Genomic DNA, 21,184 nt, shown 5'->3' with positions numbered 1-21,184 from the left:
CAGCACAGGGCTGGGGTGCCCAGGGAGCAGCCTTACAGCAGCTGAGGCATCACAAACCTGGGGAAGGGCCCAAGTGCACAACGCACACACAACGCACACACACAGCGTACAAAACATTTATTCAGACCAGTCTGCCTGCACAGGACGCTCAGCAGTGCCTTCACCCCCGGCACCGGCGCACGCAGCTCCCAACCCCCTGGAGCCACCCACTTGCCTCGAATGGAGCACAAGACACAACAGGGAAAGCAACCAAAGCAAGAAATCCATCCTCTCCCTGAGGAGCAGGAGGCCCCTTTCAGCTGCTTCCCACCAGACCTTGGCAGGAGTCGGGGCTGGCTCTGGGCCACCAGCCCAGCCCAGTTGGGAGCCAGGGAAAGCCGTGGTGCTGCTCTGGCAACACGCTTCCCCTTCCTCAGAAAGAAAAGACACCCAAAAAAAGAAACATTTCACTTTTCCACTTGGAAAATCCTTCTGCAATATCAGTCTGATGGCTTGGAAAAGTCTTTCTGGAAGTGAGGGGGAGAGGAGGTGAGAAGATGCACTGGGTGGTCTCATATCAAACACCACAAGTGACACCTTTGGCACATCCAGCCTTCATTTACTTCACAGCAGCAGAACTTGTGGTGATCAGGTTTCTTTCCCCACAGCCTTTTGTAAAACCCAGTCCCAGGGAAAACATGTCCCATCCTTGTGCCACAGCACGTCCTCCACGTGGCAGCTTCCACGGAGCCCTGGCTGCTTCTGCACCCACACACCAAGCCCCTCTTGGCATGGTGGGTTTTAAAAAACCCTCAACCAAGCAGCATCACAGATTCCTCTTTTTTTTTTTTAAGGCATTTGCTGGCTCGCTGGCATTTTCTCCTGGATCTCCTCGTACTTGGGCGGAGGGGTGAGGGGCTCTATTGTGATAGGGACACTGCTGTTGCCCTGTGCCAGATTTAGCCTGATGTCCTTCAGGTGCAGCTTCTCTGATTTGATCCTGCGGACCTTGAGGGGCTTCAGGCGCTTGCTGAGGCGGGAGCTGTGCCGGCTGGGCTGCCTCTCCGGGCTGGGCTCTGTGCCCGCGGCTCCCGGGGCCTGGCTGCTGTCATCCAGCCCCGCCAAGGACTCGTAGGAGGGCAGGGAGATGCTGAGCCTGTTGCTCCTGTCCGAGTCTCTGGGCTCAGAGTAGCCCGTGTTCATCACCTCCTCGTAGCTGGGCACGTAGTACTGGGAAGAGATGTCTTCATCTTCTTCTTGACTAGAGGGGAAAGAGTTAAGGCTGTGGGTAGCACATCACTTCAGCTTCGTTGTGGGGAGGGGATGGAGAGGAAAGAATAAAACCACCCCACCCCACCAGAAATAGTTTTTGCCCTTCTGCATTATATGCCAGTTTCCTTTTGCTTAACAGAACAAATCATGACCCCACCTAAGTTCAGACACATTTTCCTTGTGATTTATGGCCATCTTTGATTATCACTTTCTCTGCCCACAGACCCTTTTCTATTGCCCAGTGGTGATTTCTTCCCTCAAAAGAGCATCAGTTTTACTCCTCCACTCTCAAAACCCAGTCAAAATACATTAGAAAAGGACATCACCCCTCTGTCTTTGTCATTCTGATGTCTTATGGGTTGGGTACCTTGGGGTCTTCTGCAGAGAGATTCAACTCTGCTCTATGCCACCATCTCTGCACAGGTACCTGCACTCACTACTTGCCATTTCCTTGGCATTCTGAAGTTACCTTTCCAATCAAACATGGAAAATCAGTTTTCTGGGTGGATCTGAAGACCCTGACAAGAGCCAGCAGAGCCATTGTCCCCTCCTGTCCCCTTGCACCCTACATCGTCCCAATGCTCCCCCGCCTCTCTCTGCACAGCGAGCTGTGTCAGTGGACACGGACTTCCCCTGCGCCTGTGTTTGTGCTGCGGCAGCAGCCTCTGCTCTGCTCCACGAAGCTCCCTGAGCAAACAGCAGAGCCCTGCAGACTTTCACCGGGTCTAAACTCCATGGCCAGTCTTCAAGGCTGTTTGGCACCTTGGCTGCACCCAGCGAGGCAGAGACAGCCCCTCTCTTGCCCCTCTGGCTGCTCTCCCAGTGTGTGGCAGGAGCCTGCTGCTCTCTGCGTTACCCACGACCCTGCCCAGTGTTCTCTCAGCTCGCTCCTGTGAGCCAACAGAACCAGAAGTGGCACCTCTCCCAGTGCTGCCTTCACCACAGCTCTGTGTAGACCCCACCTCACAAACCAACAAGGCTCCGTTACACTTACAGCTGCAAAAACGCAGCTGGAGTCATTCCTTTCCTGTCTCCAGGACATATCAAAACCCTAAACCACAGCATGAGCATCCTTATTTCAGCACACGCTGCCTTCCCCTCCTTACTCCAGATCTTCCTGAGCAACAACAGCCCTTGGTTTCATTCCCACACCCGATCCCGCTCCCTTTGTCCCCAAAATGCCTCCTCCTCACCTGTCCTCCTGCTGCGAGGGCTCCGCAGACACCTGGCGCTGCACGTGAGTGATGGCCAAGTCTTCGCTCTGCCTCTTCTTGTCACGGATATTGAGGCAGATGGAGAGCAGGAGCAGCAGCAGACCTGCCCCCACCAGCACGTAGGCCACCGAGAAGGTCTTGCTCTTCAGGATGCCCCCGGAGCCGCGGTCGGGCTTGCTGCTGTTCCCGGCGTGGCTGCCGGGCTTGTCGGGGGGCCCAAAGCCGGGCACGAGGTTCCACACAGCCATGATGATGCCGAGGACGAGCATGCCCAGCCCGATGGCTGTCAGGGCGTAGTGGGACCCGTTGGCCCGGGACTGGGCCATGGCTGCTGGAGGGCCGGGCTGTGCCCACGTCACCGCATGGCTCGGGGCAGGGGGGCTGCAGCCCTGCTGGCATGCGTGCGGCCCCCTCCCCGGGCAGGCAGCAAGCTCTGGGGGCAGAAGGGAAGCCGTGGTGAGTGCACGGCAAACAGCAAAGGCTCTGCAGCCACCACGACACCGATTCATCCAACTAACGCTGGAATCTCACGCTGCCGTGCCTGAGGAGTGCACATCAGGATAGAGCAGGGCAGCTGGATCCTTCCTGCCCATTCCCATTCCCACCCCTTGCTACTTTCTCAGCTGTAATATCCACCAACCTTTGAAAACAATCAAATCGCTGATGTTTGCTAAGGGCTTAGATTTCCTGTCCTTAGGAGTGTGATAGCTTCACAGCACCAAAAGAAGGCCATCAAAATCTATTTCAAGAGCTGTTGTCAATGCAAACCAACCTGGAAATGCTCAGAAACACCTCTCTAGCTGAACAGTTTCTCCTCTCCCCCTGTTTGGGAGGGAGAAGGGCTCCTCACGGCGCTGGCTGCCTGCCCTGGAACGCCCTCCTGCCCGGAGAACAGAAACCAAAACTGCCTCTCTCCCAGCCAACTCGACCCTGTGGCTTCCCCTGGCTGCTGCTGGCAAGGGCTGCTGGGATGGGGAACCCTCGGTAGGGCCCCTGGCTCACTTCAGGCCGTCTCTCGCCCTCCCTGGAGCAACACACGCGAGTGTTGAGTGCCCTGGCTGGATCCCTCAGGGATGTCTGAGCACCAACATTCCCGACCAGCCAGGCCACGGGTGGGAGCTCCTCCTCTACCGCTTCCTCTGAATGTTTTCCAAGTCACCAGGACCAGACGTGCTCGATTTCCAAAAATAAGCACACGGAGCCACATCTCCTACCAACTCGCCTCCCTGACCTCAGGTCCCGTGACCCACGGGTGGCCAGCCTGCATCCTCACAGCTGAACTGCCCCATCTCCACCCCAGTGAGCCTTGCAGATTTATGGATGTGCCATGTCAGGGATCTCTCCTTCCCTCCCCAGCTTCTTGATGCTGGGTTGGGCTCGAGGTGGCCCTGGGCTGTGCTGTCAGTGGTGCTATATCCACACACCCCCCCACAACCTTCAGCTCAGCCCTCTTGAGCTCAGAAGCTTCATGTTTGCTTGTTTAGCTTGAGCACACACCCAGTTTGCAGGGTCAAGGGCCAGGATAAAGCAGCACTCCCAGAAAACAGAGTGGCTGCAGCAGGAAAAGGCACGCACGCAAACCCGGCGAGGAGGAATCTGCAGAGAAACTTCCCCGATCCCTGCCTGAGCTCCAGCATGGCTGTGGAGACTCCTGGAGGGGTGTCCCAGCCCCTCTGGACACATCCCAGGCCCCACATGGGTCTGGGCAGGGTAAAGTCTTGGCTCCCACAGTTTGCTGGGGTTCTGGGACACTCAGGAGACGCCAATCCCAGCCCCATGGGAGCTGCCACAGGCAGGCAGGGGCAAGCCTGTCATTCCCTGCCGTGCCCAGCTCCAGCATGGGGCTGCTGCTCTGTGTGCTCCTGGGGGAAGGCATCCCCTGATTCCAGCTTTAATTCCATCCTAGTGAGCAGCTGTTGAGGATGTGGAAAACACTGCGTCCAAAACGTCCTCACCAGCATTCCAAGAGCCATCCTCCCACCCAAGCACTTCCAAGCCTGTGACTGGTGGTACCAGCACTGGCCTCTGCCCTCCCACACAAAGGTTTTGCTCTCTGCTTGTGCCCTGTGGGGTTTTTTCCTCACCTGATAATGCAGCTGAGCTCCCATCCTTGTCACAAACACATCAGCCAGCCAAGACTTCACCTGAGAACACCTGTGATGGCCTTGGGGCAGGAAAACCACACTGCACCCATGGTGGGCACAGAACACACACAGGGCTGGTCACCTCTACCCGTAGTGTCTAAACCTCTGTGGCTGTTCACAGCCTCTGTGGCTCCCCTCAGGCACCTCAATCCTGGAAGCGGGCAGGATTTAAGCTCCTACATCACCTCTGTGCCTGGAAGTTTTTCACAGATCCCTTGCAGTGCTACCCATCAGCCCAGCAATCAGATTAAAGCAGGAGACTTTCTATTCCAGTCTATCTCTCCATTGAATTAGCTGCTCTCCTGGCTTTCCAGAGCTGTTCCTATCGCTGCTCCAACAGTGCCCTGACGTCAGTATCCCGGGAAGGGAGCTGCTGCTGTCTCTGCCTCAGGTCCAGCATCCCCGGTGCTGTCTGGATGCTCATCCCACCCTCACAGAATGGTTTGGATGGGAAGAGACCTTAAAACCCATCTCGTTCCACCCCCTGCCATGGGCAGGGACACCTTCCACTATCCCAGGTTGCTCCAAGGTCCATGCAACCTGGCCTTGAATACTTCTAGGGGTGGGACAGCCACAGCTTCTCTGGGCAACCTGTGCCAGGGCCTCACCACCCTCACAGGGAGGAATTTCTTCCTAAATATCCAGTCCAAATCATCCCTCTTTAAAACCATCTCCCCTTGTCCTTTCCCAACAGGCCCTGTAAAAAGTTTGTCCCCACATCAGGTGGGTGAGTGGTGCCTGAGCGCTTCAGCCCCCTACAGCCCCCTTCCCCTTTCCTCTGCATTCAAGCCAGACCCCTCTCCATCCCATTCCCTGCTTGCCCATGCCCTGCCCTGGCAATGATTTACACCAGAATCTCTGAACCATTAAACTCCTCCAGCAGGGCTGCAAAGCCCGGGGGCCACCCACACCTCTTCTGGGCTTCCTGCACCTCTCCCCTACTCCTGCAGGCTGCCAGAGCCCTTCGGGATGCTCTTTCGACATGGCCAAGTGATAATTGGGCATGGGAAGGTTCAGGATAAGCCCGAACCATACACCCTGGAGGCTTTGGCACAGGCGCCCAGGTGGAGCAGCAGCAGGAACAGCTTCCCTCCGTGGGAGACAGACCCCCCCCGACTGGGTCAGCCCTGGATCACGTTCCGCATCCCGGTGCTCCTGGAGGAGCTTCGGCCCCGGCCCCGCTGGGTGACTCACGAGGAAGCCCGACACCCCCCGCTGCCCTCAGCAGCACCCACGCTCCTTTGCCTTCCACAACCTTTGGATTTTCCCTGCCATGATATCACCTTCCCACTCACGCTCCAGCAGCAACACCTTTGTCACAGGATCACGAGAGATGAGTCTGCAGTCCAGGGAACAGGTCAAACCCCGATGCAGTCACCAGACGTGGGATGAGCTCCAGGGCTTCCTTGCTCCCCAGGAGTCATCAGAGCACGGCTCCCAGGACAACACTACAGAGCAACACAGCCGCTCGGAGCTGCCTCCAAAAACCAGGCTGTGACTCCATCACCAGTCATACCACTAATTTTCTGGAAAACTCTGGGGGAAAATAAACTCGTTCTCCAACCATTCGAAGATTCCAGAGTCTCCTCTGTGTTAGATTACAAGGCTCTCCCTTCATCCTCATGCTTCCACCCAGAGAACCTGCTCATTAACCCCCTTCCCTGCTAATTGCTGGCCCAACACATCCTCAGGAGCTCACTCCTGCAGTGGCCACAACCTCGTGCTGAGCCCTCGTTACACAGGGGTTCAACCCATCAGGAACACAAAACTCCATGTGGGGTCTAAAAAGCAACAGATCAGGACTTGTGAGGTATTTTCATAGAATCCCAGAATGTCTGGGTTTGGAAGGGATCTTAAAGACCATCTCCTTCCAACTCCCTGCCATGGTTTCTCTCTTTTTGGCCCTTCTTGCTATTCCTGTTACCCCTGCCCCAGAAACAGGGATATTTCCGGCCAGATGCAGCCCAGGGGATGCAGTAAATACCCAGAGAAATCCAGCTGAGTTAGGAAAAGAAGCATTGCTGCTGATTTAGCCAATTTCTGATCTTTTGGACAAATCCCAGCCCATTTTAGAGCATCTCACCAGGGAATAAGAACCTGGAGGGACAGCCCCATGCAGACTATCAGGACTTTTCCACATTTTGCTTATACTTCCTGCCTAGAGCACAAAAGAACACATCCACATGTCCATTGCCCCGGCATTCCCTACAGACATTTAAGAGCTATTTTACCCTCTTTTTTTCTTAAATTTCATTTTTAACAACCCTTCCTCAGCTGTACGTTGTAGACAGCGCTGGGGGAACAGCGATGTTTTCCTCAAACCCCGCCCAAGGCTCTCCCCCCTCTCCCACTCCAGAGGGAGCCCAGGGCCCCCAGCTCTGCCACTTCCTGCAAAACAAGGGCGTCATGGGAAAGCCCATTCCCAGGCTCAGGATGCTGCAATCCACCCCGCTGGCTGTGGCCTCCACAGCAGAACAACCGTGCCAGGGCTCACAAAACACCCCATTTCCACAACATGGTGCCTGACCATTCCCAAGCCACATGCCTCTGCCTCTGCTGTGTCCCTGGGAATTCCCAAGGGTTTCTGAAGCAGCACGGACCACACAGGCCACGGCAGGCGTTCTCCAGAGCTGTAATCATGACTATGCAGCAGCCATCACCTTGGCCTTTGGCACTGAGATATAAGAAACTGCCTCCCAGACTCCTTCTCCCCATAATTCCATTACATCCATCCAAGCGGCGCCTGCTGCACAGTGGTAATGGACAGGGACAGAGAGTCCCTTTACATTTGTGTTTCAGGACGTTGCCATTTGTTCCTGGGGACAATGCTGCCGTGGCCACCGAGGCCACGCTGGCACGGGCTCTCGGCAGGTCGGCGAGCCCTCGCTGTGCCCTGGTCACTGTGTAAACACGGTCCTGTGGCTGTTCCTGGTCCAGGCTCTGGGATCGGCACGGGGAGCAACTGCCAGACTAATGCTTTCAGGGCCAGCTCTGCTAAACCAGGGATGGGGGCTTGGGGTGATTCCTATGATTTTTAGCTTTTTATATTTTTCATACATTTGTAGCTTTTTAGATTGTTGATGCATGGCTGTAGCTTCTAGTACTTTTTCCTATCTTTCTTCCCTACATTTAGGAACAATAAGCTAACCTTATAGACACTTTCCTAAAATATTGTTTAGTCTCATTCCAAGAAGAGAACCAGCTACTAGGACTTTCTGTTTTCCAACCAGAATGTGGACCAGACGTAACAAAAGCGGGGCAAAAGAAGCCTCTGGACTGCTTCCAGTGTGGCAGGACCCCAGGAATTATCTTCAGGTTGCCCAGAGAAGCTGTGGCTGTCCTACCCTTAACCAACTAACCCTTTAATTGGACAGTATATGATGAGTGTACTGATCGACTAACCTTATAAGAACTGTAGAATTACCATACCATATTGTGTACCTGAAAGCTTTCAAGTAAAGGTTTGCTTTTATATTCACTCTAATGTCGTTGGGAAGATCTATTCAATTTTCCAGGCAGCAGGGGTGCTCACCTCTCTTCAGGGAGCTGAATTCCCTGTGCACCTCGGCCTGCGAAAGCATGCCTGCGTGGGAAAATCCCAGCACTTTGACTCTTTCTCCTTCCTGCTTTCCTTTGGACACCACTTTGCACCTCTGAGTTTGGAATTTTTTTTAATTCTCCTAATCTGCTGTTTCCGCTGAGATAAAGCCATTCCTCTGCAGCCTCCTCCTGGTTTTTGTTCTGGAACCTCTCCCCGTCTCCGTGCCAGATAACACCCAGATAACACACCCTCCTCCAGAGCCTTCCAGCACTAGACCTTATCCATCTGCCCTTTTGATGTCCTCTGAAGCAGAACCCAGCATTTCCCCTTCCTCTCAGCCCTTCTGGAGTGCTTTATGCCGGAGCCCCTGGATGATTATCTCCCCTTCCTGCAAGCCACTAACCTGGCACCTCACGCTGCCATCGGCCTCGCCTCCTTCGTCATCCTCTGCCTGGATTTCCAGCAACGCCTTTTTCCCCAACACAGCATCACCTCTCCCCATGCTTTTCCAACGAATAAGACACACAAAGAAAACCCACTGTGGATGGTCCAGGAGCCCCCAGGGCAGAAAAGGAGTGAGAGGTGACGCTGGAGGACACAGAGCCAGCCCGGGGACACGGAGCTGGCTGGGCAGCCAAGCGACACGGAGCAGCCAGGCACAGAGCAGCAGTGTTCCGCAAGGTGGGCACAGGTATTTTGATAGGGATGAAGGTTGCACCAGGTCACCTGCACTGCTCACACAGGATATTCAGCTGCTTCCACAGAGCCCTGACATCAGTTTCTGCCTGTGAAATACACTGGGAATGAGAAAAGCATGGAGCAGCATTGGGAAGCAGACACATACCTGGGCTGCCGGAGGGATCCCTCCTCCTGGGCTCCAGGTGAGAGAGCAGGCAGACAGCCCTGCCCAGCCCTGGCCCTCTGGCATCTCCCACGGCACCGCCACGGCGCCAGGCACCAACACTCAGCTCTCTCCAGGGCACCGATGGCCAAACATTCCTCCTTTTCCAGGCATTTCCCTTCCCAAAGGTTTTCCAGCCTGTGTAATTACACAGCTAAAATCAAAGGCATTTCACATACTTCCGAGTCACCTCAGTCCAGGGCTGGTTCACCAGCCCCACACCCACATGTTCCCCACTGACACCTGGGAGATTTCCCTTTCTGGCTCTCATGCCAGGACATCTGGGGCTGTGGACAGCTGCAGGATGCTTGGATTTGTTGTAGAGGGATGTGCTGTGGCAGCATCCCATCTGGCCTAGGTCTGCTCCAGAGAGGCTTTAAGGAGCCAGAAGGCCAGGGCCACACCTCCTGGTGCAGCTTCACCTCACCAGGCTCCATCCACCACACAGAGCCAAGGGTAGCCCATCTCACACGGGACACACTCATGGAACCGCTGGCTTCTGCTCACATATCCACACTTCCCAACAAACCCTGCTACCCTGGGCTCAGCACCACTTGTCCCCACCATGTCACCTCCAAAAATCAAACACCAACATCAGCAGGAAACCACTCTGGGACACGCTTGGGAGACACCTGCGGGTTTGCTGAGCCCCTCAAAGCTCCAGGCCACTCTTTCTTCGGCGGGAACGTCACGACAGGAAGGGTCGAACCCCCAGTGACCGGCGCTCGGCTCCTGGACCGCCCGGCCCCGACCTGGCCCGTGCAGGTGTCCTTCTCCTTGGCTTTGTTTGCTTTCCCAGCAGCCTGGCCCACACACCGCTCCTGCACCTTCCCGGGGGCGGACGCCGCCAGCCGCGGGCTCGTGATCCGTGACACCCCTGTGGGGCTGCCACCCGTGGGAACCGGCTGCGGGGTGGGTTTGCCGTGGGGGATTGCCTGACCCCCTCCCTGCCGCTGATCCTTCCTCAAAGTGCCAGCTGATCCTTCCCGAAACCACAGCCGCTCTTCTCCCCACTGCTAGCACGGCCCCCCGGTCCCTGCCAGGGCTGACGAGGTGCCCGAGCCCAGGTGCTCCCAGGGGGGACCCCAAGGCACCGCCGCTCCCCAGACGCCGCCGCTCCAACCCCGGAGTGCGCGACCGCGCTTTGGGGGTCTTTGCTCCTGTTCTGAGGGGTGTTTGCCCCGCTTTGCAGGTGTTTCCCCAAGCTTTGGAAGTGATTCCAGCTCAGCCCGAGCCGGACCCAGCTCCCACTGCCTCCCGTTCCCGGTCTCCGTTCCGAGCCCAGTCCGCCCCGCTCCCGGTTCCCAGCGCTCCGAAGGATTCCAGAACAGGGGGTCCCGTCCCTTCCCGGCTCCCCCGACCCCACGTACCTCCGGCGGCGGCTGCGGTGGGTCCGGCGGGGCCGCTCCGCCCTCCCCGGCCCGGCCCTCCCGGGGCGGCGCTTCCCGGGACAGGCCCCGCCGCTCCCCGGCCCCGGGCACCGGGATCCGTTCCGGGAAACCGGGAGAGCCGCGGGGGCGGAATCGAAGGGATTTCCGAAAACAGTAGGGAGACCACTAGAGAGACCCCCAAACCCAGGTGTGGGTCACACTGGGGATGCCGATCGGGTCACCCCCTCGGAGCAGTTGCAGCCCCCATCTCTGCTTTCATGGAATCCCGGAATGGTTTGGGCTGGAAGGGACCTGAAAGACCATATCGTTCCACCCCCTGCCATGGGCAGGACACTTTCCACTATCCCAGGTTACTCCGAGCCCCACCCCAACGTGGCCTTGGACACTGCCAGGGATGGGGCAGCCACAGCTTCTCTGGGCACCCTGTGCCAGGGTCTCACCACCCTCCCATGGGAAAATTTATTCCCAACACCTAATGCAAGTTTTAGTTTTTATTCTAATAGTTTAAAACCCATCTTTCAATGGACCTGCTTTGTAAAACTGTCTTTTACTGATGAGTGGAGCTTTTTCTCAATCAGTTCCAAGCTGTGTTTGCAGAAGCCTCATTTTGAGGAACTCCAATCACTCAGGCTCATCACTGCATTCAACAGAGCAAAGCCAATATCCCTGCAAAGCCAAGCTTGCACTCACAGAGAGCCTGGAAAACACTTTTTATCAGGCTGCTGCTCTATAAACACTCCCAGTTAACCACTCACTTGCCAGGAAGAGCCATTTCAGGCATGGCCCTCACCACAGCTTCTGGCCACATGCCTTGGTCTCATAGCCAGACATCCCCATGGTTTCCAGACTGAACCATGGGGAGCAGAGCTGGGCTCTGGCAAACTTCAATGCAACTAATGCTGTGTCCAGTGTCACCTCTCCTTGGCTGCCATCCCAGCAGCAATGGGGATGTGTTTTTCCAGGCTCTTCTCACACCCAGCTGTAATAACAAACACCACCAAGGACACAAATCCTGTTGGAGATGATACTCAGGGTATCATCCCCGATCCAAGCAAAAAAACTGCATCACTATGCTGCTGGACCAGCCACTGCAGTTTTTCCTGTCCCTTAAGCCCTGCGAGACCTTGTGAAGGCAAAAGCCATCACGAACCCAATGAAACGTGTCATATCACCTGGCGTGACTCAGCTCCACAGCCCTGCCTTGGGGCCACTGGTGTTTAGGATGCTTGGGAAACCCCCTTTGCTTCCCTGCATCTCTCCCTACAAGCACAATCCCGCATGGAGCCGATGGTATTTTCCACTGACTCACCTGCCCTGGCGCACGGCAGCGAGACCTCCCCCCTCTAATCAAAGGGCAATTCTGAGAGCCGTGCTATACAAAGAAATAATTATTAAACATAACCGCATATGTTTTTTTCCTTGGATGGATGGTTTTGCATTTTCTGGCTTGGCCACTGGCTCAGGCAAATTTGCCCCACTTCAGGCAGATTTCCCCCTCTCCTTCTCCACCTTCCTGTGTCAAACACAAACCCGACATCCCAAGCAGCTCTGGCAGTCAGGGGACATAACAGGGAATTGTTTTCTCTGCAAGAAAGTGGGGGGAACATGGACTTCACACGGCAACTGTCACCGATCCGGCGCAGGGAGAGTTCCGTGCCTGAGCCAGGTCAGCCCCCTGCAGAGGCCCTGGAGACCGTGAGCACAGAGGGGACATTCATAACATGGCTCCTCGGGTTCCCACTCCACAAAGCTGAATGTTGGCCAGGAATGGGCTTTTCAGTGGCAGTGGAGCAGGATCAAGGAGGGGGGGCCTTGCCTTCACCCCTTGGATGCCTGCTAAAGCACCTGCCTCTCCCTGATGCACATTCTCTGTGGGATAATGTATTCACATCCATCCCTTGGGCTCATTTCCTGTTCCAGCTCCGCAGCCATCCCAGTGTGGGGATTTATCTGTGGCAGCTCAAATCCTCCCCGTGCAAACACTCCCTGCCCAGTTCAGGGCGGGCTGGGACTTTTCCAGAGTGTTTATCCAGCCAGGTATGCAGGGTACAGAGCACAGGAATGCCAAGGAGGGAACTGGAGCCCCACCAGAGCCACCAGCAGGCAACAAAAGGGCCTTTCAGAGGGGCATCTGATGCCCTGCTGCATGCAGAGGTGCCAGGGGCTCACATTATCCTGCCTTAGAAATTGCTCACTGGCACATTTCCCTGCTTTTTCCTGCTCAAAGGTGCTCAACATGTATGTTAAAGTCACCAGTGGAAGCCTAGACATGTTGCTGGATTCCTCCAAAACTTTCCAACAGTGAGCCAAAAGCACTGCTCCAGGTGACTCCTGGATACCCACAGCTGAATGGCTGTGGTATAAATACCATATTACAAGGCCATGGAGCGATAGGGCAAGGTGAAATGGGTTCAAACTGGCAGAGTGTAGATCTAGATTAGATATGAAGAAGAAATTCTTCCCTGAGAGGATGGTGAGGCCCTGGCACAGGGTGCCCAGAGAAGCTGTGGCTGCCCCATCCCTGGGAGTGTTCAAGTCCAGCTTGGGTGGGGCTCGGAGCAACCTGGGACAGTGGAAGGTGTCCTGCGCATGGCAAGGGTGGGATGAGATGGGCTTTAAGGTCCCTTCCTATCCAAACTATTCTGTGGTTTGATGATTAATAGAGTTAATAGCGAATTAACACCAGAAATATAATATATATATATAAATATAATACATAATGGAACATGGTAGGGCCCCAGCTTTGCCCCCAGGATGAAAGCCCATCCCAGCCTGCTCCATGGTGGGCTCCCTCAGATCCCATTCCCAGCCCACATGCACTGGTCTATACTTTCCTCTCTCTTCCTCACGCCTTAGTTTCTACACCCCACTTTAGAGTCCCTGTCAGGGCTGCAGGCTGGGAACCTGCCATGCAAGTGGGAAAAAAGAGGAAAACCAGCCACTTGGGAGGCATTTCCGCACGCTCCCGGTGGGAGGGTGTGACCTGCCAGCATCTCCTGGCAGGGTGAGGATCCGGTGTCCCCGGGGCTGCCGGGACCTGGCGGTTCCGGTACAACCAGTTCAACCACCGTGCCAGGTCACCGTCTGCCACTCCGAGCGCACGCACGTCTGCAGCTGGAAAACAGTGTAAATAAAGCCTCTGTGTTAACAGTAATAACAGTAAATAACCTGCTGCTTCCTCCTGGAGCTGCTCCGGGGGCTGCTGCATCCCACTGGTGAAGCTCTGGCTTGGGCAGGATTTGGGAACAGGAGACCCTGGGCTTGAGGAGAACACGGCTGGAAGAGAAGAGCTATGGTGGTGTCGTGTGGCTGGTTATTTAAAAGAGCTGAGCAGAGCTGAATGTAGCTTTTCAAAATTAGGAGCAGATGGTAAATAAGGGCTTGTGCCCAAGAACAGGAAAATGCTGGGAAATCAAACACTAGCAGTAATAAAACTCCAAGGAAACCTTCTTACCTGGATATGAGGCCTTAGCTCAGCTCCAGTGTCCTGGTCGGATGGAGCAGAGCCGCTCGGTCTGTGCTCTGCTGGTGCTTGTGTCAGGTTGGGGCAGTGGGAAGGTAAAGACAGGGGCTGAAGTGGGGACAGCTGCAGGGACAGTGGCAGAGCAGGATGTCCCAAAGGATGTCTGCAGTGAGGGATACCCACGGGCACTGCTGCATCCCTGGGGCTGCGCAGGCAAGGACTCAAAGACATTTCCAGTGTTGGCTTTATACATACAAAGCAGCACTAGTAGAAAACTCCTCCAGGGAAAACACTGAAAATAGGTGAGTTTATGACAGGCACATTCCCAAATTTTCAGCAGTCCTGAACAATAAACCAGCAGCCTCAGCAGCAGCCCTTGACACCAGCTTTTGGGGGGATACCAGTGATGCCTTAAGAGGCCTCCTAGACACAGAGACTAGACAGGAGTAAGGGAATAAAAGTAGGTATTTATTTGAAAGGCCTTCAAAGGTACCCCCTGGAGGCCAGAGGCTATTGCTGAGATGGACCCCAAGATGGACAACAGGTCACGAGTTCTTCACAGTTTTATAGGTTTGGTTCATTTGCATATCAGGGTTAATTCTTCAATTAAAGCTTCAGTTAATGATGTAATTCCCCAGAGCTTACCCCCCCTTAGCAGCTCTTTGGTTTATACTTTTTGGGCCTAGGACAGTCTGGATGTCCTTGGAGAGCAGGCCCGGAGAGGCTTTGTTATGTCTGCCCAGCACGAGAGAGCAGAAATGAACAGGCTACAAGAAACTCCAGAGTTACACACCAGGCAGTGCAGGATTTGAAAAATAGAAAAGTTAAAAGCTAAGGCATCACCAGCACCACCCACACTCTGTGACCAACCCCATGCCAAACCCCACCAACCTCCTGATGATTTATTCAGCTATTTGGTGTACACCGGTTTAGCTCTTTATCACCAAAAATCCAGCCTGGGGAGATCACCAGCTAAAGCCATGGGGTGAGTCAGTGCCAAGGCAGGAAATGTCCCAGACTCACCCCTGTTTCCCTGCTGTGACCTCTCAGCCCCATTCCTGACCCACAGGTTACCAGTGCACGGCTGTGGCATGGCAGGTAAATGCAGCTTCTGTTGTAATGTCACCCAGAGATGATGCCAGGACCAGCACAGCTGGGTTACACACCAGGAAAGGGTGCTGGGGACATGGGGTGTCCCCTCTGTGGGGTACCCTGGCCATCCCACACAACACCCCATGCCCTGATGCGGTGTTGGGATATTTTCCTTTCTCAGTCTAAAGTCCTCGCCAGAGAAAAGGCTCTGCAAGCGTCTGCACAGCAAGGTGCATGGTGCAAAGTGCACCAACGTGGGCGAGTCACACCTAAAACAAACACACCCGGGGCCTAGAAACTCGGGCACTGCTCACACGGTGGCAGCAGCGCAGCACGGTGCTGCAGCAACCAGCACGGCAGGGATGCAGCAGGGATGAGGCTGATGTGAGGGGGATGCAGCAGGGATGCAGCAGGGATGCAGCAGGGGATGAGGCTGATGTGAGAGGGATGCAGGAGAGATGCAGCAGGGATAAGGTTCCTACAGCCTCCACTGCCAGGCAAGTGTAGGTGAAGGGGGACAAAGCCACAAAGAAGACACCACCCTCCCTCCCCCCTCCCCACCCCCAGCCCAGGACATCACAGACACAGGGAGCGAGGCCCCTCTGCTTGCCGTGGCTCTGGGGCAGGAGGTGACACCTGTGTCCCCCTACACAGGGTCTGGTGTGGTCCCCACAGCACAGGGGCAGAAGCCTTACCAGGAGTGGTGGGGCACCCACAGCTCTGCCACGTTCCTGGCTCCCAAAACTTTTAAAACCATGGATGGGATGGATGAGCACCCACACCCCATCCCATGCACAAAGGACAACACCAAATCTTAGCAGGGAACTGCTCCAAGTGCAGCGAACGCTGCCACGGTCTGTGCCTGGCTCGTGTTTGCCACGCTCAGCAGTTATCCTTTAATGCCACCTTTAATTCGCATTAATGCTGCAGGTGATAGAGTTGGAGAGCCAGCTGGCTTCTCCTGAGTTTTTCCTATTTTTCTTTGCTCCAGCTCTCCCCATTTCACACTATGGTGGCTCTTACCTGCTCTGCAGCTGCTCCCAAACCCCAAGGAGGCTGTTTCTGTTGGGGAAAAAAAACAGAAGAAAAGGTACCTTTCTTGATCTCTTGATCTGTACCCTCATTATGGGCTTGAAAATCATTGCAGGTTGCCTTTGCTCCAGCCTGCAAACACAGTCATTGACGCCAAAATGGCATCAGGCCCCACTGGAAGTGCTGGCACAACCCTACAGGTCACCAATGTCATCTGAATAATAGTAACAATAGTAATAATTTATCAACTTGTACATTGGTAACAATAATTTATCCATTAACAAAAGTTGGAGCACACCACTTTCTGATTTCTCCATCCCTCCTGCTGTTCTTGATCCTTCTCATTGTATTTTCCATATCCAAGAGGGAAATCAGCCTGTTCACCCCAAATCCATACCTTAAACCCTTGAAATCCCCATTTCATACAGAGGCAGACGGTCCCAGTCTCCTGCCAGCATCATTTCATTCGGGAGCAGGCATTTGGGTGACAACTGGTCCAGGGAAAAGCTGGTCCAGCCTTCTCCTGCATGCTCCCATCACCCCGGAGTCCCCGAAATCCACGTGGCACTCAGGGTGTCCTGCACCCTAGTGACACAGCAGAGATGCCAACACCAGTCCAGGATCTCCAATTAAACCACATGGAGTTCATCCATACTTTAAAATAAGCTTTATTTAGATCTTTTATAATTTTATATTTGCATCCATGCCTTCAAGGATTCTCCCCAGCTCACGGGGGGAAAAGTTAAATCTAATGTTACCCATAATTCATATGCTATTTAGCGAAGTTCTCTTTTAAATAAATCATCCTCTTAGTAATTTTTAGAATTATTCCCTAATTTACAAAAAAGCTGAAATGCAAAGGAAACTACTTGATAACCAGGAGATCGCTCATCTGTTCTGGTGGTTTAGAGTTTAAATTATAAAAATGCAAGAACAAAAAAAAAACCAAAACAAAACCCAAAAAACAACAAAATGTATAAAAATGCTTCTCTGCAGAGAAAAGATGCCACAGGGCAAAGCCTGCCCTGCCACCCCAGGAGAGCCTGGGGGGGCTGGTCCCTCTGTCACCCCTCCATGGCCTCTCTGCATCATCCCTTGGAATGGAATACACAGCGCGAGGGCATCGGTTTCGTTCGGTGATTTAAGACAAAATACCCTTTTTTTTCTCAACAAGGGCGCGCGTATCGGAATTAAGAAAAATAATACACTATTATAGTTCATTAAATAAATCTTAATACATTTTTTTTAAGAGCTTAAAATTATATTGTAAGCATTAAAGCATAAGGTACTTATCTTGGCATAAGCAGAGCGCGGCACGTGTTAGTGGAGAGGGGAAGCAGCCGCTGCGCCGGGGGGTGGTTTGGGGGCATTTCCAAGGGATTTGGAAGAACAAGCTCCACCTGTGCTTCCAAATCACCCCAGAGCCAGAAAAACCTCCCCAGTGGGGACTCGTACCGATTTCCCCAGCCCCCCTGAGGGCAGTAACACTCCAAACTGGAGCAGGGTGGCCGGCCCTATCTGGGCAATGTCTTGGGATATGGGATATCTTGGGATATCACCTTTCCCCTGCTCCCAGCTTGTGCCAGATCCCCCTAAATTTTACTTGAAGCAAAGGGTGAGCCCCCCAAAAGCAGGGAAAAACAGCGGGCAAAGCTCCCACCAGCTTCCCCCCGTCTGATTTCCCGGCACGTGTTTAGGTTTGCGTTTTCCAAGGCGTTAAGTGCTCCTGGGGCAGCCGAGGGAGCCCGGGGTGGGGGGTCCACGGCTCCGACACCCCCAATTCCCCCCAACAGCAGCTTCCCAGGACAGTACAGTACAAACACCCCCTTCCTCCTCCCCGCCCCATCCCAACCGACGTGGAAAAATATAAAAATCCCAAAACTTCTGCAATAATTTAGTTAGAATAGCTCCTCTGGGTTTGTGCAAATAAATTAAAACAACTAAAAAGGAACGTTAAAACACTTATTTCCAGACCGGCAGGCGTAACAACCAGCCCGGGTTGCCTCCGCGGGGCTCGGCCAGGAAGACATCACAGCGAAGGAGACTTTCTTTTGTTGTTTTTGTGTGTTTTCTCTCTAAGATCCCTCAGCTGGGCAGGTCCTTTGTCCCCAAGCAAGGACATCCCGCGGGCTGGGCTCCGGAAAACAGCGGGTTTCGGACAAGAGACGTCACAAGCACAAAGTGCACAATATTTCTGGTATTTACAGAGACACAGCAGTCCTTCAAGTTTCAAGTTTTGTCAAAAGAACAAGAAAAAGAACAGAAACCCCCCCCCCGAAAACAGGAACAAAACCCCAACCCAAACTGACAAACTGAAGTGACAACAAAGGAGTTACCAGGATGGAGAAAAACCAAAAAAAACATGGAAAAAAGGGAAAAAACTGTAGTTACGACACAGCTGCATCGCTCCCAAGACAACAGGTAACACGTCCACAGGCGGGACGGGGGATGTGGGATGTGGGATATGTACATGTGCGGTGCCGGGAGAGGCTCCGGCGCCGTCACCAGTCCGCATCCTCCTCGATGTAGTAGTCGGGGGCCGTCCCGTCGAAGAGACCGGGATCGAGGGACTTGCGCTGCTTGCCCCGGGCAAACACCCTGGAGATGGAGCCAAAGCCCATCTTCTCTTTCTTCTTTTTCCGTTTTTGGTCTTCCAGGTCTTCTAGAGACTGTGGGAGGAGAAGACATGAGTTTGGGCAACCAGCTTTTCCTTCACTATTTTTCCCCTTCCCCCACACCAAGGATAATGGACCATGTGGTCCCAGTGCCAAAAAACATTCAGTTCAGGTCCCAAAAAATATTTGCATCCAGATGCCACAAAATCTTTTCATCCATGTCCAAAGTAATGTTAAGATCCTGGACAAAAATACAATAATATTCCTGAAACCTGTGTGGTGGAATTTGCAGCGTAATTGGGCCCCCTCTTCACATTCTGGGATTTTGGCCTCTTAATTCAACTGGATCGGGATTCCAGCTCTGAGAATAAATGGTCAGAGCATCTGTCTGGATTGCAAAAACATCCCAGTTTTAGGGACAAATACAGAAGAATAACCTGCTTTGGCTGGGCCTTATAAAAACCAACACTGCAACAGGCCTGAGCTCAGTGAATGCCTACGGCATTACCCAGGTTTCGGGGCAAATTATGGGAATATGCGACATCCCAGATTTACAATCCAGGATGACTTCCATTCATCCTGAATCAGTGCCTCTGACCCCCCCCCCCCACCTTCGAGTACTTTCTAGCACAGGGAGGGGTCTCACAAGCAGGATTTGAGAGGATTTGTGCCCTACCTGTACGATTGGATTGTGCAAGTTCTTCTGTACCGGTCCAGGACTGTCCCCCTATGACACAAGGAGATTGATCCATTGAATCAACCCCAACACAGCCTGAGACCATCCACCCCCCATAGCAAAAGGCAGCATTTGTGCAGCTGAACTGCAGTGGGGCTGGGACAAACCCCAGGGCAGCAGCTTTCCAGGTCAGCCAAGCCCCAATGTGCTCCCCACTCCAAACCCAACGCTGTTTTGGGAAGCAGAGGCCCCGCAGAATCCCCAGAGCCAATCTCCCCAAATCAGGGCACCACAGCCCCCACCAGGCAGGGCCTTACGTTGCAGAGCGAGTGCGTTCGATGCCGGGGCGAGTTGATGTCACTCGGCGTGGACGACCGGTCGCCCTCGGCCGCGGAGGCGTCGGAGATGATGGACGGCTGCCGGGAATGACAGGGGCTCACTCTGACCGCTGGAAGGCAGGGGGAAAACAGGGAGTCAGCACCAGCAAAGCCTCTGATGCACTTCCATAAACATATTTGGGGGGAGTGGTTTTAACCAACTTCTTTCCTCCCCGGAAGGGGTTTGTCCCTGAGACTTGCCCATGTCCTGATCCATGGGGTGCCCACCTTGCCGGTCCGCTGAGTGCTGGGGGTGTGAGTGGTAGAGGGTCTGCTGGCTCTGCCGGATGGCGGCGGTCAGCGGGAGGTCAGCCTGCATCACCCACTCCTGGTTGCCGTTCAGCACCGTCTCGCCCGGCATGGCCAAGGAATGGCGCTTGGGCACGTCCTTGGTCAGCGTAGCCAGGGACTGCTTGGCCTGGGAAGGACAGCGAGGTGGTGGTGATGGAACGGGAAAACCATATGAACATCTCCTGGAGCAGCAGAACAAGCAGCAACACACTGCACACCAAACCCACCCTCCCCTGGGCAAGCAAAGATCCAAACTGTGCCGCTCCCCGTGCCAGGGATATCAAGTTATTTCTGAGTGATGTTCCCTGTGCCAAAGATATCAAGCTCCTTCTGAGAGATGGAGTTTTTTCCTCTAAGTATTGCAGTAGTGCAACCACTGCAGCACTCAGATCTATATTAATTATCCAGCTCACCATGGCCAACTCGGCCTCCAGCTCCTTCATGCGGTTGTCCTTCAGGTCGAGCTGGGAGCGGAGGGCACTGGCGTGGTCCGTGGCCTCCTTGGCCTGCCGCCGTAGCTCCCACTTCTCCCGCTCCAGGAGGTCCTTCTCCTTTGCCAGGGCTTTCACTGCGTCCTCGCTCTCCTGCCGGGACAGGGGGTGGCCATCAGGAAGGGAAAATCCACATGCTACTAAAAATGCCTCTGTCACAACCCCCTTGGGGACCACCCAACCACAAGCAGTATCTTCAGGTGTCACAAGAGCCCTGTGCTGGCAGGAATGTCAACCCTTTTTGGGGAGATCCGGAATGCAGCCGGTCCAAAAAGCAGTGCTCACTGTGCACCTGGTCAAAATTACATCAAATTCCCCAGGTCTGGCTCTATTTCCTCCAGCATTTATTTAACTTTAACCTGCTGTGGTCCATCCCAACTCCACCGGAGTCCAGCTGGAGCTTTCGTGGGATTTTCCCTGATTACAAACCAGGTTTCACGCTCAACCTGCTGCCAGCCCTCTGTGCCACGAGACCATGGTGCTGGGCTCTGCACTCACTTTCCTGTGCTGTTCGTAGTTCCGGATGAAGTCCCGGAGCTGCTCCTCTCGGCTCTCCAGCGTGGCGTACAGCTGCTGCATCTGGCTCACCAGGTCTGTCTTCTCCCCCTTCAAGCGCTTGCGGTCGGCTTTCATGGCTGTGGGAGAGAGGATGACTCCAGCATGGGGGGCATGGCAGCCCCTTGACTCCATCTCTTTTATTCTCCA

The 21,184-nt window shown here is 54.3% G+C and overlaps 2 protein-coding genes across 6 annotated transcripts in view; both read right to left on the bottom strand.

The window, feature by feature from the left end:
- Positions 1-100: 100 nt before the first annotated feature.
- TMEM51 (transmembrane protein 51) lies at positions 101-10,471 on the bottom strand. 4 transcript variants are annotated; one of them, XM_039564066.1, is made up of 4 exons: positions 10,422-10,468; positions 8,995-9,189; positions 2,445-2,898; positions 101-1,240 (listed from the first exon to the last, which is right to left on the bottom strand). In XM_039564066.1, the coding sequence occupies exons 3-4, from the start codon at positions 2,789-2,791 to the stop codon at positions 829-831; spliced, it is 759 nt and encodes a 252-aa protein (XP_039420000.1). In that variant the 5' UTR covers positions 2,792-2,898; positions 8,995-9,189; positions 10,422-10,468; the 3' UTR covers positions 101-828. The 4 variants fall into 4 exon arrangements, with proteins under 4 accessions (XP_039420000.1, XP_039420001.1, XP_039420002.1 ...); XM_039564067.1 differs by lacking the exon at positions 8,995-9,189 and having other exon boundaries at positions 10,422-10,471; XM_039564068.1 differs by lacking the exons at positions 8,995-9,189; positions 10,422-10,468 and adding an exon at positions 3,238-5,113.
- A 6,206-nt stretch (positions 10,472-16,677) lies between these two features.
- Positions 16,678-21,184, bottom strand: part of LOC104693262 (kazrin) — an 86,628-nt gene continuing 82,121 nt past the window's right edge. For both annotated transcript variants that reach the window (XM_039564025.1, XM_039564024.1), the window contains exons 3-8: positions 20,978-21,114; positions 20,402-20,572; positions 19,926-20,115; positions 19,638-19,768; positions 19,321-19,371; positions 16,678-18,698 (exon numbers count right to left, since the gene is read on the bottom strand). In XM_039564025.1, the coding sequence (XP_039419959.1) occupies positions 18,531-18,698; positions 19,321-19,371; positions 19,638-19,768; positions 19,926-20,115; positions 20,402-20,572; positions 20,978-21,114 (848 nt within the window). In that variant the 3' untranslated portion in view covers positions 16,678-18,530. The remainder of the gene's footprint in view (positions 18,699-19,320; positions 19,372-19,637; positions 19,769-19,925; positions 20,116-20,401; positions 20,573-20,977; positions 21,115-21,184) is intronic.

Source organism: Corvus cornix, chromosome 21 (genome assembly GCF_000738735.6).
Source record: "Corvus cornix cornix isolate S_Up_H32 chromosome 21, ASM73873v5, whole genome shotgun sequence".
Lineage (NCBI taxonomy): Eukaryota > Metazoa > Chordata > Aves > Passeriformes > Corvidae > Corvus > Corvus cornix.
Note: the sequence above shows the minus strand (reverse complement) of the source record. Positions and strands in the feature narration are given on the sequence as shown.